This window comes from Lagopus leucura, unplaced genomic scaffold (assembly GCF_019238085.1).
Source record: "Lagopus leucura isolate 7727_CA_CO unplaced genomic scaffold, USGS_WTPT01 Super-Scaffold_100026, whole genome shotgun sequence".
NCBI lineage: Eukaryota > Metazoa > Chordata > Aves > Galliformes > Phasianidae > Lagopus > Lagopus leucura.
The window spans coordinates 772,515-786,209 of NW_024962277.1; the positions used below are offsets into that span (position 1 = coordinate 772,515).

General features: G+C 42.3%; 2 protein-coding genes across 3 annotated transcripts; one reads left to right on the forward strand and one right to left on the reverse strand.

Annotated features, from left to right (window-relative positions):
• Positions 1-257: 257 nt before the first annotated feature.
• Positions 258-2,417, reverse strand: LSM3 (LSM3 homolog, U6 small nuclear RNA and mRNA degradation associated). Of its 2 annotated transcripts, none has more exons than XM_042880384.1 (4): positions 2,374-2,417; positions 2,005-2,115; positions 967-1,062; positions 258-643 (listed from the first exon to the last, which is right to left on the reverse strand). In XM_042880384.1, the coding sequence occupies exons 1-4, from the start codon at positions 2,392-2,394 to the stop codon at positions 563-565; spliced, it is 309 nt and encodes a 102-aa protein (XP_042736318.1). In that variant the 5' UTR covers positions 2,395-2,417; the 3' UTR covers positions 258-562. The 2 variants fall into 2 exon arrangements, with proteins under 2 accessions (XP_042736318.1, XP_042736316.1); XM_042880382.1 differs by lacking the exon at positions 2,374-2,417 and adding an exon at positions 1,517-1,637 and having other exon boundaries at positions 2,005-2,086.
• A 52-nt stretch (positions 2,418-2,469) lies between these two features.
• Positions 2,470-13,107, forward strand: XPC (XPC complex subunit, DNA damage recognition and repair factor). Its single transcript, XM_042880193.1, has 16 exons — positions 2,470-2,581; positions 2,782-2,968; positions 3,676-3,800; positions 4,090-4,213; positions 4,314-4,398; positions 4,893-5,050; positions 5,253-5,373; positions 6,547-6,636; positions 7,075-8,010; positions 8,479-8,639; positions 8,889-8,970; positions 9,370-9,504; positions 9,971-10,140; positions 10,468-10,561; positions 11,091-11,180; positions 11,802-13,107. The coding sequence occupies exons 1-16, from the start codon at positions 2,479-2,481 to the stop codon at positions 12,006-12,008; spliced, it is 2,868 nt and encodes a 955-aa protein (XP_042736127.1). The 5' UTR covers positions 2,470-2,478; the 3' UTR covers positions 12,009-13,107.
• Positions 13,108-13,695: the final 588 nt, after the last annotated feature.

Genomic DNA, 13,695 nt, shown 5'->3' on the forward strand with positions numbered 1-13,695 from the left:
TTGAAGTAGGACACACACAGTTCCCCTCCTACAAGGATAAGTTTACAGAATTTTACCACCAGAAAAGCTATAAATCGGTGCACCATAGACTGACAGTGTTGCCCTCCTCCAAAACATCAATCTGCAAAACTTTAGTAAGGACAAAAATCAAAACAACACACCAGTCACTGCTTTCTCAGGAAGTGAAGCCACCTACCACACCTTAATATAGCATTAGCACTATATGCCTTTTCAACAAAAACATAACACATCAAATCTGAAAGATAAACCAAATTTATTTAAAAGAAAAAAAGACACCGCTATTCCCAATGTTGAAAAACACAGGGTTCTTTTACTTATGTCACACACAGCTCATTTACAGCAGTTACAGTAATTCAGGGCAAATGAGGTTGTTCTTACACTGCTTCAGCTGACAAGTACTTTCTGCAAGAAAAACTCATTCCTCTTCCACAAAGAACTGGCAAAAACATTCTATAAAAATGTGTACACAATTTTGAGACATGATCAAAACAAATTGTCCAAGAGCCTGAAACCTTCCAAGAAGGTTCAATCCTTGGTTGCTTCAGCCAACCCTCAGTGGGGGAGCTACAAGCACAACGCCGTCACCTCTGACAAAGAGCATCGGAATATTCCTTTTGGTAGACTATGAAGAAGCAAAGAAAAGATTACATTTACAAAGGAGCAGTATACAGAACACATCTGCTAAGCACATGACAAAATCCAATCCTAACAAGACACCAGAAGCGTCTTCCAACACAAGTAAGGTCAAACATGCAACTTCCTGTTCTGCTGAAGATATCAAAATCAACAAGTACATGGATGTCCTTTGTGCTCTCATAACAGTTTGCCTGAAACATCTGCTAGATCTTAGCCCAAAAGGTGCAGTTATCAATACATTATTTTGACTACAAGACAATCTAGCTTAAGTGAGGTTTTCTATGGAGATAAAGACACTGAAGTCCTTACTTTATAAATCTCTTCATATGTTTCTTCATCAATCTCTATTGTTGTTACAGTTTCTTCCACATCACCCAGAATCATATTTAAGTGCTGATCATATGCCTGTAAGAACAAAGTTTATTACTTCTTCCAAAATTCAAGCACAAACTCATTAAAACCATAATTTTAACAAGACAAACAAAATTATTTTAATCTGATTTGGGCCAAAATGTATCATATGTGTGAGCGTGATATATCAGTTAGCTGCAAGTTCAACTACAAAGGCCAACAGACAGTACAGTACTCCACAGCATAAGTAAGGCTTTTATATTCACTGAAACTCTCCTTCTGGAGCACACACACAAACTCTCAGAGGTGGACAAGCTTATTCTTGTCATTATCCATTAATTCAACTACATGTTCTTTGCTATCAGCCCAGTTTTCTGGGATTGATTGTTTACAGCTATGAAAGCTGTAACTCAAACAACAGTACAAAAATTTTAATTAAGCACATGTTCCAAACACCCTACAAAAGGAAGTTAGGAATTATGCCAGTGCAGCACAGATCTGTCCTCACCTTTGTGTTCCCAAATGAATTTGAGGCCCAGTTAACACATGGGAAACTGGTTCTCTTCCTCAGCACAGTACCATAGTCCAGAAGGATGACACAAAAGTTTGTCCCACTAGGAGACACATCACTCTCAAAAGGAGACACAAAACAAATGAAGTTTGGAGAGAACCCAGTTTAGTACAGAGCACAGAGTCCCTGGGTCTGCCCTACAAGATAGCTGTGTGATAAACACATTTCCCTCTTAATAAAACACATTTCCCTCTTAATAGAGCCGAAAGCCCCTTACAAGAGGATGCCTACATCATTACTGCTTATTTCGCAGGCATGGAAACAGAAGCCAAAACCAGAGGAACAAATCACTTGGAACTTAGATGACAAGGAAAAACAAACGCACCTTCAGAACCTCTGGCAGAGCACTGCACAAACCAAGCATCGCTGCTGAGCACACTGCACTGCACAGCAGATGGCTGTAATAACAGGGCATCAGTACTCACGTGCAGCCTGCCTCTGAGCTCTCTGTCATTCCTCATCTTCACGTAGATGCGCTCATCCAGACTGAGCCTGATGAGATCGAGGGGCTCCTCGACGGTATTTGTTGTTTGTTGCTGCAAACAAAACCGAAACAATCGGAGTTATTCACACAGGAGCGGCCTGCCAACTCCTTCACTGCCCATTTTGCGAGCAGGCGTTCTGAAACGCTCCCTCAAATCCCGGCATCCACACAGAAGCAGACAACCCGCACGGCAGAGCGAAGGCATGCAGACGCAGCGCCCGCCCTCTCCTCAGGCCCCCGCCGCCTCACCACGCCACCGGGCCGGCCGCAGCGGCGCCGCTCGCCCGGAGAGAACCGCGGATCCGCTCACCTGATCCACCTCGTCCGCCATCTTTCAAACCGCTTCCCGCGCTCTCTCGCGAGACTTTATGGCCCGGCCTCTTCCCCTCCGAGGGGGGCGGGGCTGCTCGCCGCTATGGCGAGGAAGCGCAAATCATCTGTCGTGCGGGAGCCTCCCGGCAAAAGGCGGCCGGGGGGGGCGGGAGCGCGGCGGGAACGCGAGGAGGAACGCGAGGAGGGTGAGTGCGGGACGCCCGGCTTCTGTGCCTAGGGTGGGGGTGTCAGACAGCCAGCCAGCCCGGAGCTGGCAGCCCCCAGTGACGGACGGCGCCGTTCCGCCTGGCCGAGGCTGGAGGCTGCAGCCTGCGGAGGTATCGCTGCGGGTATCCGTAGGGCTGAGATCGTGTCCTCAAAGAAAACGTCTTTCTTTCCGATGCAGGTGATTTTGTAGAGGAAAAACCCAGCGTAAAGAAGAGCAGAGCCGGAGTTGCAGCTGGGAAGAAGGACGATGGTGATGCTGGAGTTGCCAAGTCAGCAGATAAGCCTTCAAAACAAAAACGGCGAGCAAAAGAAAATGAGAAAAGCCCTGAAAATAAAAGGACTTGTCACAAAGAGCAAACGTGCAGGTGAGCTTACCTGTTGTTCGACATGATTACATGCTCTCTGTGGCTCATTGTGGGCTGGATGTTGTGTAGGGCCCTTTGCTGCAGATGATCATGTGAGGGGGTTATGTTAAGCTGGCAGGCTGGTTTAGTTTGTCTGTGACACACAGCTGTACAGAAGTACTGCCCCACTGATGGCAAGATCGGCCTCAGGAAGGCAGTCTGCATGGGAAGCAAATATCTGAGCCTTTTCAAATCGGTGTCATAATTGTAAGGTAGTATTTCTATTTCTGTGAGGAATGTATTAATGAGAAGAATAAAAGCAATAAGTATCATTTCACTGGCCAACCAAATCATTGGGTGTTATGCTGTGAAGTCTCAGTCAAGAGAAATGATTGAATGAACTCATTCATACAAGCTCTTAGGAAAGATGGGTCATTTTTTTTACGTTCAGTCATTTTCATTCAAACAACCTGTCAGAACCAGGACCTGTGTTTGTACTGAAACACTGTTGCTCAGCAGTTATTCTGCAGTTACTCATGGCAAAGATGGCTCACTTTACAGACACACACGGTTCAGTTGTCAAATACTCAAAACCTTCGCATCTGTTGTTACTGATGCAGAGATGATGCTTCATTTATTTCCTCATGTTTGTTTTCTTTCTCTTCCATTTTTAAATGAACAAACCCCTGCACTTCCTGCTGCTAAAACCAATTTTGTAATTTTAATAGTGACTCACTGAAGGCCCCTCAGAAGGAGATAAAATTGAAGAGAGAACCTCCAATTAAAAAAGAGATGGATGAAGACAATACTGATGATGATGATGAAAGTGAAGATGAATGGGAGGACGTGGAGGGTAACAACTGCATGTCTATTTAAGTTGTAAATATCCTTGTATGCAATAGGTTCTTTTCTAATTTGCTTTTTGAGCCATTCCTCATTTTGTATACTTTGTATACTTAAGAGTATGCTTCACGTGTGTATCTGTATTAAAAGCTCTTATCTCACAACACTTTGGAATAGTGCCAAAGCAGGAAAGAAACATACAACTGCTGCCTTAAAGGTAGTGCTTTGAATTTGACTATTTGTTGCCATATTATTCACTGTTCATGTATTATCTAGTAATACTCTGTTTTTTTTCTCAGAACTCCAGGAGCCTGTCATGGATAAGTTAGAAGAAGGTGCTGTTCTTCCAGCAGCGGTGCTGCCAAGCAACTCTGTTGAGATAGAGATTGAAACCCCAGAACAACTGAAGAGAAGAGAGAGAAGGTGAAAATGGAAGGCGGTAGAGAGCAGCTCAGGAATCTAGGAAGGCAGATACACAAGAAACCATAATATCCTTTTATTTTCTTTTTTATTTTATTTTCAGAGAGAAAAGGAAAGCTGAGTTTGAGACTTATGTTCGGAGAATGATTAAACGTTTCACTAAGGAAGTTCGTGAGGACACACATAAGGTATTGGTCACAAACAAAACATTGTGCTTGAAATCTCTGAACTGATATTTAATGAAAAAGAAAGTAGTTTTTGAATAAAATAATTTGGGGCCATGGCTGGAAGTGAAAAAATGAAAAGGCTGTATTTCTGACAGGTGCTCATTGGTCTTCTTCTCAACTGTAACTTAGAAACATCAGTCACTGAATTAGTAGACTTCTAAATGAAAGCAGATTCAAGTAGGGTGTATATTTCTCTGCTGTGTGCTTCTGCTTGTTCTACTTGGGTTAAACTGTCCATCAGGTGTAGAACAGGAGACACCGACAGGTATACTGCAAGGCTTTACTGCCCTGGGACTCTGGTCAGTCCTGTGCCCACCCTTTTTGTCCTCGGGAGGTTTTATTGTTGCCTGTCTCTGTCAAAAGGAGCATTAGAGGCATCCTGGTCATCACCGTGGACAATAGTTCCAGCAAAGAACATCTCTTGTGAACTCACTATAGAAACTTTTTTCTCTCAGGTTCACCTCTTGTGTTTATTAGCAAATGGTTTCTATAGGAACAGCATCTGCAGCCAGCCAGATCTTCATGCCATTGGTCTGTCCATCATCCCCATACACTTCACAAAAGTTCCTGCAGGCCAAGTGGACCTTCTCTACATTTCCAACTTGGTGAAATGGTAATATACTCTCTGCTAGTCCTACTATCACATAGAATATAGAGCCAGGGTTCAGGGACACGGGTACATGTAATTACAATTCTTCACTGATTTTTTTTGTTTTAAACACAAGACTGTTTTTAGTAAAGAAGGAAGGGATGAACTGTGAAGTTTAGGAGTATGTTCACAGCAGTAGACAATAAATGGGTATCTCACATTTCAGGTTTGTTGGAACCTTCACTGTCAATGATGAACTTTCCAGTGAAGAAGGAGAGCCCCTTCAGTCGACCTTGGAGAGGCGCTTTGCCATCTATGCTGCACGAGATGATGAAGAGTTGGTTCATGTAAGTGACTGGAAACTGCAGGGTTGTTTGCTGAATTTGGATGCTAGATCATTGTGAACAAAGTGGTGTTTGAGGAATCAATGTGATGAAACAGGTTGGTGACTGAGGTGATTCCTGTTTTTTAATTTGTTTTGTGTTTTTATCTGGAATCCTTCTGCGATTAAATTCTTCAGCTTGAACTGTACTAAAACTGAAGCCTCTACTTCTTATTGGTACCACTGCATGGTTTATCTTCCATGGATGGCTTTGCATAGTGCATAGAACTACTTGTTTATAAGCATGCTATGGCTTCTTCGTATTGCTTTTAGTAGTATAAGTCAAGGAAAACCAGTTTATAGGTTTCTCTTGTAGTACTAATTTGAGTAAGAAAATTCTTGGATTATTTTGGTAGAACAATCAAGGGAAGGAGAAACAGGAGATGAAATTGACAGGACATTTGAAAGAGCTGCTGCTTTGCAGGTGTGTGGCTTGCAGCTGTGCCCTGTTGCTAATGTAGTGGGATGTTGCAGCTTCTGTGCTGCAGATCAGGAAGTGGTTCTTGTGATGTCTTTGCAAGCATGCTGTGTAAGTACAAAATGTCACTTTCTGTGGTAGGAGGTAAAGGCAAAGCAAGGATTGCTTAGACACTCACTAATGGCAGCTTCTTTTGACTCCCATGCAGGAAAGCAGTTGGCAGTTCTAAGCTATTAGCCACTCAGCTGGGACTGTAATGACATTCTCTGAATTGCTGGTGTTTCTTCTGGGTTCAGTTGATGGTATATAGTTGGCCTTGGCTACCTTTGGGAGGGTGGATTTAGAGACATCTTACCCAATTTGCGTCAAGAATGGGAGGCAGGTGGAGGATAGATAGATTTGGGTGACGTACTGCCTGCTCCATCAGGGTGAGTCACTTAGCCTCTTTAGGCTTTGGCTCTTCTGTGAGTTAACAGCAGGAGCTCTGTCACTGTTTGAACATAAATAAGAGTCAGAGAAGACAATACAGTGCTTTGATGCTGTAGTAGCTGGGCTACACATCTGTGTTGGTGTCTACAGCACTGGGTAAAAGACAAGAACGAAAATGGTTTCTGACAGAACCCAGGATGTAAAAGAGTTTCAAGTTGTTTTTTCATATACCTTAAAAAAAAAAAAAAAAAAAAAAAAAAGTTTGAACATGGTTTATTTTATCTTTTGCAGATATTTTTAATTATTCTCAGGGCGTTGCAGCTGCTGTGTCGCCTGGTGCTGTCCTTACAGCCCATTCCTCTCAAGGAGACGAAGGCAAAGGTAGTTTTTGTTTGGTGTGTAAAATTCCCTAATTGGTTGCTCCCCAGAAGGAGCAACAAAGCTTCCTGGTTGTAACTTGAGGTGAATCACTGTATGAAGCACTGTTACGACACTGTTTTTTGTCTATATTGCAGCAGATGCAAATCCTTAGGTTTCCTGTTTTTTAAAACAAAAACAAACCACCTCCTGTTGTGTATGTTTAAGCAAAGGCTTCTCATGCTTTAGTGATTTTAAATTTCTTTAAATTTTTCACAGCAGATACTGCTGGGGGACATCTTCCTTCAGTCATTTGCCTGAGGTTTTCAAGTCCCTAAGATAAATTGACCGTGTTTCTGGCCAGTCTTTGGTCTGTATTTACTTTATGCTGACCTCAGTCTTTTTCTCTTTTTTTTTGTATTCTTAGGCATGGTAAAAGTGACCTAGCCTCTTTCTTTGCAGGAAAAAAGCACATCCAAGAAGCAGTCGCTCAGCAGTACCTCTGAGGGGCAGGAGAGCTCAGGCACAACACCCAAAGTTGTGGCAAAAAAATGCCCTTGCAAAAAAGCCAAACGGGATGAGAAGTCATCAGGGAGTGAAGAAGACAATGAGGAGTCAAAGAAAACAAAAAGTGCTCAGACCAAAAGGACACACAAGTCAAAATTGACAACAGGCAATAAGGAACAGAAGGAAACTGGAAATGAGGACAGTGGTTTAGGGGAAAAAGATGTGCCGGTCAGAACCAAGAACAGTCGGCGGAGACGTGTGGCCTCCAAAGTGTGTTACAAAGAAGAGAGTGGAAGTGATGAGGGCAGTGTTTCTGACTTTGAGATTTCAGGAGAGGAAAGTGATATCTCTGATGAGGACTTTGAAACTGTCTCTAAAAAGTGGAGAAGCTCACGAGGTGCCCAGAAATCAAAGGCAATGACTATAAAAAGCCCCAAAAGTGAGACTTCGGAATCAAGGCTATCCAGAAATTCTTTGGGAGCTGAGCCAAGACCAGCAAAAAGCACAGCTCCAACCTTGCCTCAGGCACAGAGAAAGAGAAACAAAATAATTTCCAGTGATGAGGATGATGGGCAGCAGATGGTACAGAAAGTGGTTGGCACAGACCAGTGGCTAGAGGTTTTCCTTGAACGTGAGGACAGGTGGGTGTGTGTAGACTGTGTGCATGGCATTGTTGGCCAGCCCCAGCAGTGCTTCACATATGCCACAAAGCCACTCTCCTATATTGTGGGATTTGACAATGATGGGAGTGTCAAGGATGTGACACAAAGATACGACCCAGTGTGGATGACCATGACAAGGAAGAAACGTGTGGACCCTGAGTGGTGGGAAGACACACTGCAGCCATATAAAAGTCCCTTTGCAGACAGAGACAAGAAGGAGGAAACAGAGGTAAACGATAAGTTATATGGGACATTTACTAGCATAGGTCCAGTCCCTGGATTTCCATTCATGCAAAAATCGTTAGGAATGGTTCCATGAGGAAGGAGGGCTGTATTTGAGCTTGAAATATTCAGAATGAGTAAGTTTTAAAGGGAGCATGCAATGATAAGATTAAAGTAATAATCAAATGGAAGCTGTTTAGAGAAATCTGGACAGCAAAAGCACTGGGCAGCCCATGTTGGAAACTTAATGACATGGTTCTGTGCAGCCTGGTGTTACTCTTGTGCAGATTCTTTAAGATACATAGAAGTGGGTGCACAGCTGTCTATTTGCAACAAGAGTTCTTTGGTCCCTTAGTTCATCTGATGATTTTTCTAATATTTTTTCCATTAATCCACACTATGATCATTCTTGATTTCTGAAAAGGCTAGTGCAACGTAGTTATGAAATAACTCTCTCTTTGCTTAATTCCTGAAGTTTCAGGTTAAGCTTCAAGATCAGCCTCTACCAACAGCAATTGGAGAGTACAAAAACCACCCTCTGTATGCACTGAAGAGGCATCTCTTGAAATATCAGGCCATCTATCCTGAGTCAGCTGCTATCCTAGGGTACTGCAGGGGAGAGGCTGTTTATTCGAGGTGAGTGGTGCACAGCTGTGTGTGTCTGTGATCTTTGTAACTAATTAGAGCTAGTTTGTGTGTTGACCACAGTGGTATTGCAGTAGACACAGGCCACATGCACAGACAGCATGAGACATTTAGTTACTCAGACAGAATTTGCATACCATTTAGGTGCACTTTTTTTTTTTTTTTTTAACCATTCCTAGCATGTGAATAACAGTTTGGAAGTCTCTGATGCTTGTCTTTGCTTTCTTTTGGTCTTTTTAGAGACTGTGTACACACGCTCCACTCCAAGGACACTTGGCTTAAGCAGGCTCGAGTGGTGAGGATTGGAGAAGTGCCTTACAAAGTAAGAGGGTTTGGCTTCCTCCTGTGCAACATCTGCTCTCTGAAGTTCAAGCTTAGCTTTGTTTGTTGTTGGTTTCTTTTTTTATTCTTTCTGTTAGCAGATGTGGGTTTCTTGCTTGCATGTGGTATCTGAGTTGTGATTCCGTTACCTCAAGGGTATCTTGTAGAACTGCACCCTTTTCACCTTCTTTAAAGGCATCCTACGACTTTCACTTAAACTGAGAATCTAGCTCCCTAGTGCACAGTAGCTGGGATATCATTTATGAGAGATAAATACTGAAGACAGGAAGTAGGCATCATTTCTTTCCCAGAGTCTTCTCCTTTACTATCCTGGGAAAGTCTGAAATCCCTAACAGCTTGTTTCTGTGCCGTTACAAGTTTGATCACTGTATTTGCACAGATGGTGAAGGGCTATTCCAACCAGGCAAGGAAGGCACGCCTTGCAGAGCCTGCAAACCGGGACAAAGCGGACCTGGCGCTGTTTGGTCGCTGGCAGACAGAGGAGTATCAGCCACCCATAGCAGTGGATGGAAAGGTAGCTGGGAAAGCAGAGGGCTGGTGTTAAAGGAACTGCTTCTTATGAAGCTGTGGGCTTTATTTTTTGGGAATTGCACGTTTCAAAGCTGAGATCAGTCAATAATAGCTGGATTTGGGCTTAAAGAGTTCTGAGGTAAATAAACCCAGGAGGGAACGGTGAAAATTTCATCGATGCCTTTTATTCCTAAGTCCAACTTTCTAATCAATGTAATTTCCGACTTCATCTTTGTTTTGCTTGTTCTCAGCATTACAGCCACAGTAATGAGGCCAGGTCACAGAACATAATTAGGAGACAACCACACAGTTAAATTTAGCCTGTGCCTTGTCGTATGAATACGAATAGAATACCAGAGTAGAATGCAGCAGGTCAGAAAGAGGGGAGAGACCTTGAATTGAAGCAGAGATTTTTGCCTCTCTCCAGAAGGCAGCAGTGTCATCATTTCTCTTTCATTTTGCAATACCAGGTTCCTCGGAATGAATATGGAAACGTCTATCTGTTCCTGCCCTCTATGTTACCTGTTGGTTGTGTGCAGCTTAGGCTCCCCAACCTGAACAGATTGGCACGGAAGTTGGACATTGACTGTGCTCAAGCTGTCACTGGATTTGACTTCCATGGTGGCTACTCACACGCAGTGTATGTAAAGGTGCTTTATTTAAGGTGATGAATGTTGATGCTGTGCAGAAGTTGTATACTCTGTGCCATGGACGACACATCCTTCTCTGTTGTGCTACCTGTGGTAGTAGAGTCAATGGCCCTGGCACACAGAAGTGACCTTATACACTCATAGGGTCTGCACTTCAAGGGGGAGAGAGGTGGAATGGGTGATAAATTACACATTTACACCCTAGGAGACAAATAGCCTGTTCTGTCAGCAGCTTTTGGTTTGGTGGGGTCAGCAAGCATTTGTTCCCTTTCTTTTTTCTTCTAGTAGCTGACAGGGGATTCTGTTTTCCTTCCTAGTACTGATGGCTATGTTGTCTGTGAAGAATATAAAGAGGTGCTGATTGCTGCCTGGGAGAACGAACAAGCAGAAATAGAAAAGAAGGAGAAGGAGGTGAGAATTATTTTTGCAGGCACTTTATTACTGCTTAATTCAATTTAAGCTGTAAACAGTCAAAGGCAGGCTGTATATGTAACAGACAGAGCTCTGTGAAGAGAGAGGCAGGTTGCATTTCCTCGAATGCTTCATTTGGGGGTTTCTTTTAGCACTGCAGTGCAAACAAGTGTGCAGCAATCTCTGAAATAGAGTGTACTTTGGAATAGCTTTCCATAGCTGCTGAGAAACAAAAGTAAGGCATACATGTTAAACTTCTGAAGGAGGCTCCAGTGTAATTTACTTCAGAAAGGGACAGTAATTCATGTATGTAGCAGATACGTTGTCACCAATACACTGTATTCCTAAGAATCCTACCAGCCTATAATCTTTCAATGTGACACATTTATGTTGGTGGTGTGCTGTTGAGTTGTGGTTCTTTTTTTTTTTTTTTCAATTTCATTTTAAAGTCTTTAAACTTCTGTCTTCTGCGAGTGTTGATACATTGGAACTTAAAATAGTATTTTTTCTTTTCAATGACAACAAAAAGAAGCGTGAGAAGAGAGCTCTGGGAAACTGGAAGTTGCTGACAAAAGGGCTTCTCATTAGAGAGAGACTGAAGCAGCGCTACTCCATCAAGGTATTCTGCATCTCCATTAGTGCTTTCGCTTTCTGTACCAAGGGAATTTTTTCTAGCATCTCCAGTGTGTTGTCTACCAGAGGAGCACATTCTGAAGTTTTCTCTTTCCTCTTAATGTTTGACTAGCAATTAAAAAAAGCCTACACCAGAAAACCAACACTGTCATGTCCATGAAGGATTAATTATTGCTTAAGAAGAGATCAGTGTTTGCCCAAAGCATCATGGTTTGTATATTGCTCTTCTACTTTGACATATCTCCCTTCCTGGATCTTTTCCTCCAAGCCAAGTATATAGCTAGCAAGGTCAGTGGGCTACTTTTTTTCTTTTCTTATGAAATCAGACGGTTTAGTTCTTAATCCTTTCCTTACTTAGAAAAGCATGATCTTTTTAAAGCTAGTTTATTTTTATTCATCTCTGATCAAAAATACGTAGGTTGTTGTTGAAAGAGTGCTTGACACCTAGAAATAGAAACACACTGCTTTGGGCGAGAAGCCCAAACCAGAGCATTCAACTTCTGGAATGTCACTGAGAGAAAATGAGCCTTTTTAGAAAGGAGCAGCTACAAATGATTATTTTCCATTTTCATGCCTGTTCTTTTTTCTTTTTTTTTTTTTTCTCCAGACTGAGCCATCAGCACCTGAGACAGAGAAAGGAGCAGGATTCTCCTCTGATGAAGAAGGCCCAAATTCAGGGACTGCAGGAGGAGATGTGGAAATTTCTTGGCCCCGAAATCGCCAGGCAGAGCAGCAGAAAGAGAAGACAACCAGAAAAAGCAAGCGAGAAAAGAAGGAAGAAGCAGCACAGTTGTTTCCTTTTGAGAAACTGTAATAAGTACAAGCATTTCTTGCTCTTTCCCAACGCAAGAGCAGAACCGTCACAACAAAAGCATCCTATGCCAGTTAAAGACTTAGTCTTCTGTTCATTTGCATTTCTGAGCTATCAGGGAATCAACCAAATTCAGCACCAAGAATCTCTTTTGCTATTGTGGGTAATTAAGTTCATTTGTTAATCCTTGAACTTAGGAGAAGCAGATGTGCAGCTGTACTTTCCAAGATCACCATCTGTACACAGCTGGGCTTTTTGTGCTCCTCTGTATCACTCAGCACTGTAACAAATGCATTCTGAGGCACTACTTCCATTAGCACTGCCTCTTTCCAATTTTCTCCTCACCATTTTTTTCCCGATTGCCCAGAACTGAAGTATGCAGCTGCTTTTTAACAGTCTGTGGTAAGCTAGTCAAGAGACCACTACATCCTCTTTGGTGTTTTAATCAGACCTTATCCAAATCAGTAGTGAGTAGAGTTCTAGTCTCAGCATCACAGAGAGGGGGAATACCTCATGTGGTGTGCAGCCTGCAATAAAGATTTGGATGAACCTGAAAACTTCCTTTCTAAAGAATACACATGCCTTTTATGAAAACTCAACTTTGGCTTTTCAGTCTGCAGCAGGTATCTTGTGCATTAGAAAGAAGAAGCCCTGTCTTCATGGCAAACTTAAGATTAAATATGTCATCTTAAGTCACTCAAAAATATACACATTTGTTTCAGTTTTGTTTTATCAAGACTATTTAGTTTTATTCTGGATCCAAACATGTAGATCTGGGCCAGGTGTTACTGGCAGAAGTGAAAGTCAGTGAAACTCAGCTTTTGTAAATGTTATCCAGTACCTAAACAATTAAAAACTGTTAGGAGAGGAATGTGAAGTCTATACAGGCAGAAATACTCTTCTGTCTTTTGCTGTATTTAAAAAAAAAAAAAAAGTATACACTGTCTCTTTAAAAATAGAGGTGAATCCAGTCTACTTGTTGCTGAATACTGTTACAGAGAAAAGCTACATATGCAAGAAAATGGCTTTCATTTAACTACCCTAAAAAAATACATATTTTTGTACTGCATTTGTAGAACAAATAAACTAATTAATGCTATCACTCCTCTCTTCTGGCAGCAGCTCAGTTTACCTGTAAGGATTCTCTCATACAACTAAGCACTATAAGAGTGCTATTCTAGAAATCACAAACAGGTCCCAGGATACTGCAGAATTGATGTGAAGGCTCATCTTTTTGAGTTTTTACCACTGACTTCTAAAACAAAAACACTGGGTTTGGTGGGTAGGCATGATTGCTCAGAAGACTTCAAGGAAAAAAAAATCTCACATCAAGTGATGAAATTTCAGGGGATGGGAGAGACCAGAGTTCCTTCAGTGCCAATGGTCGCACAGTTACGCAGGGTACACTGTGAGTATTTTGAATGCAAGGATCCAAGTCCAGCTGGCATCAGTAATGTTTCATTTGCTTCAAAAGGGAGCTGGCAGCAGCTGTACTACAGTGACTCAGCACTTCCTGACCGTTCTTAAATGCACAAAGTTATGAGTTCAGACAGCTCTCTCAAACCAAGCATGCAAAAGATGAGTAGATACAGTTTAGGGGAGAGCAAAGCAGAAGGGAACAGTTATTGACAGGCAGATACACATTCTGTCAGATTGTGCTAAGCAGGTAAGGAAGATACTGCTTCAGTTG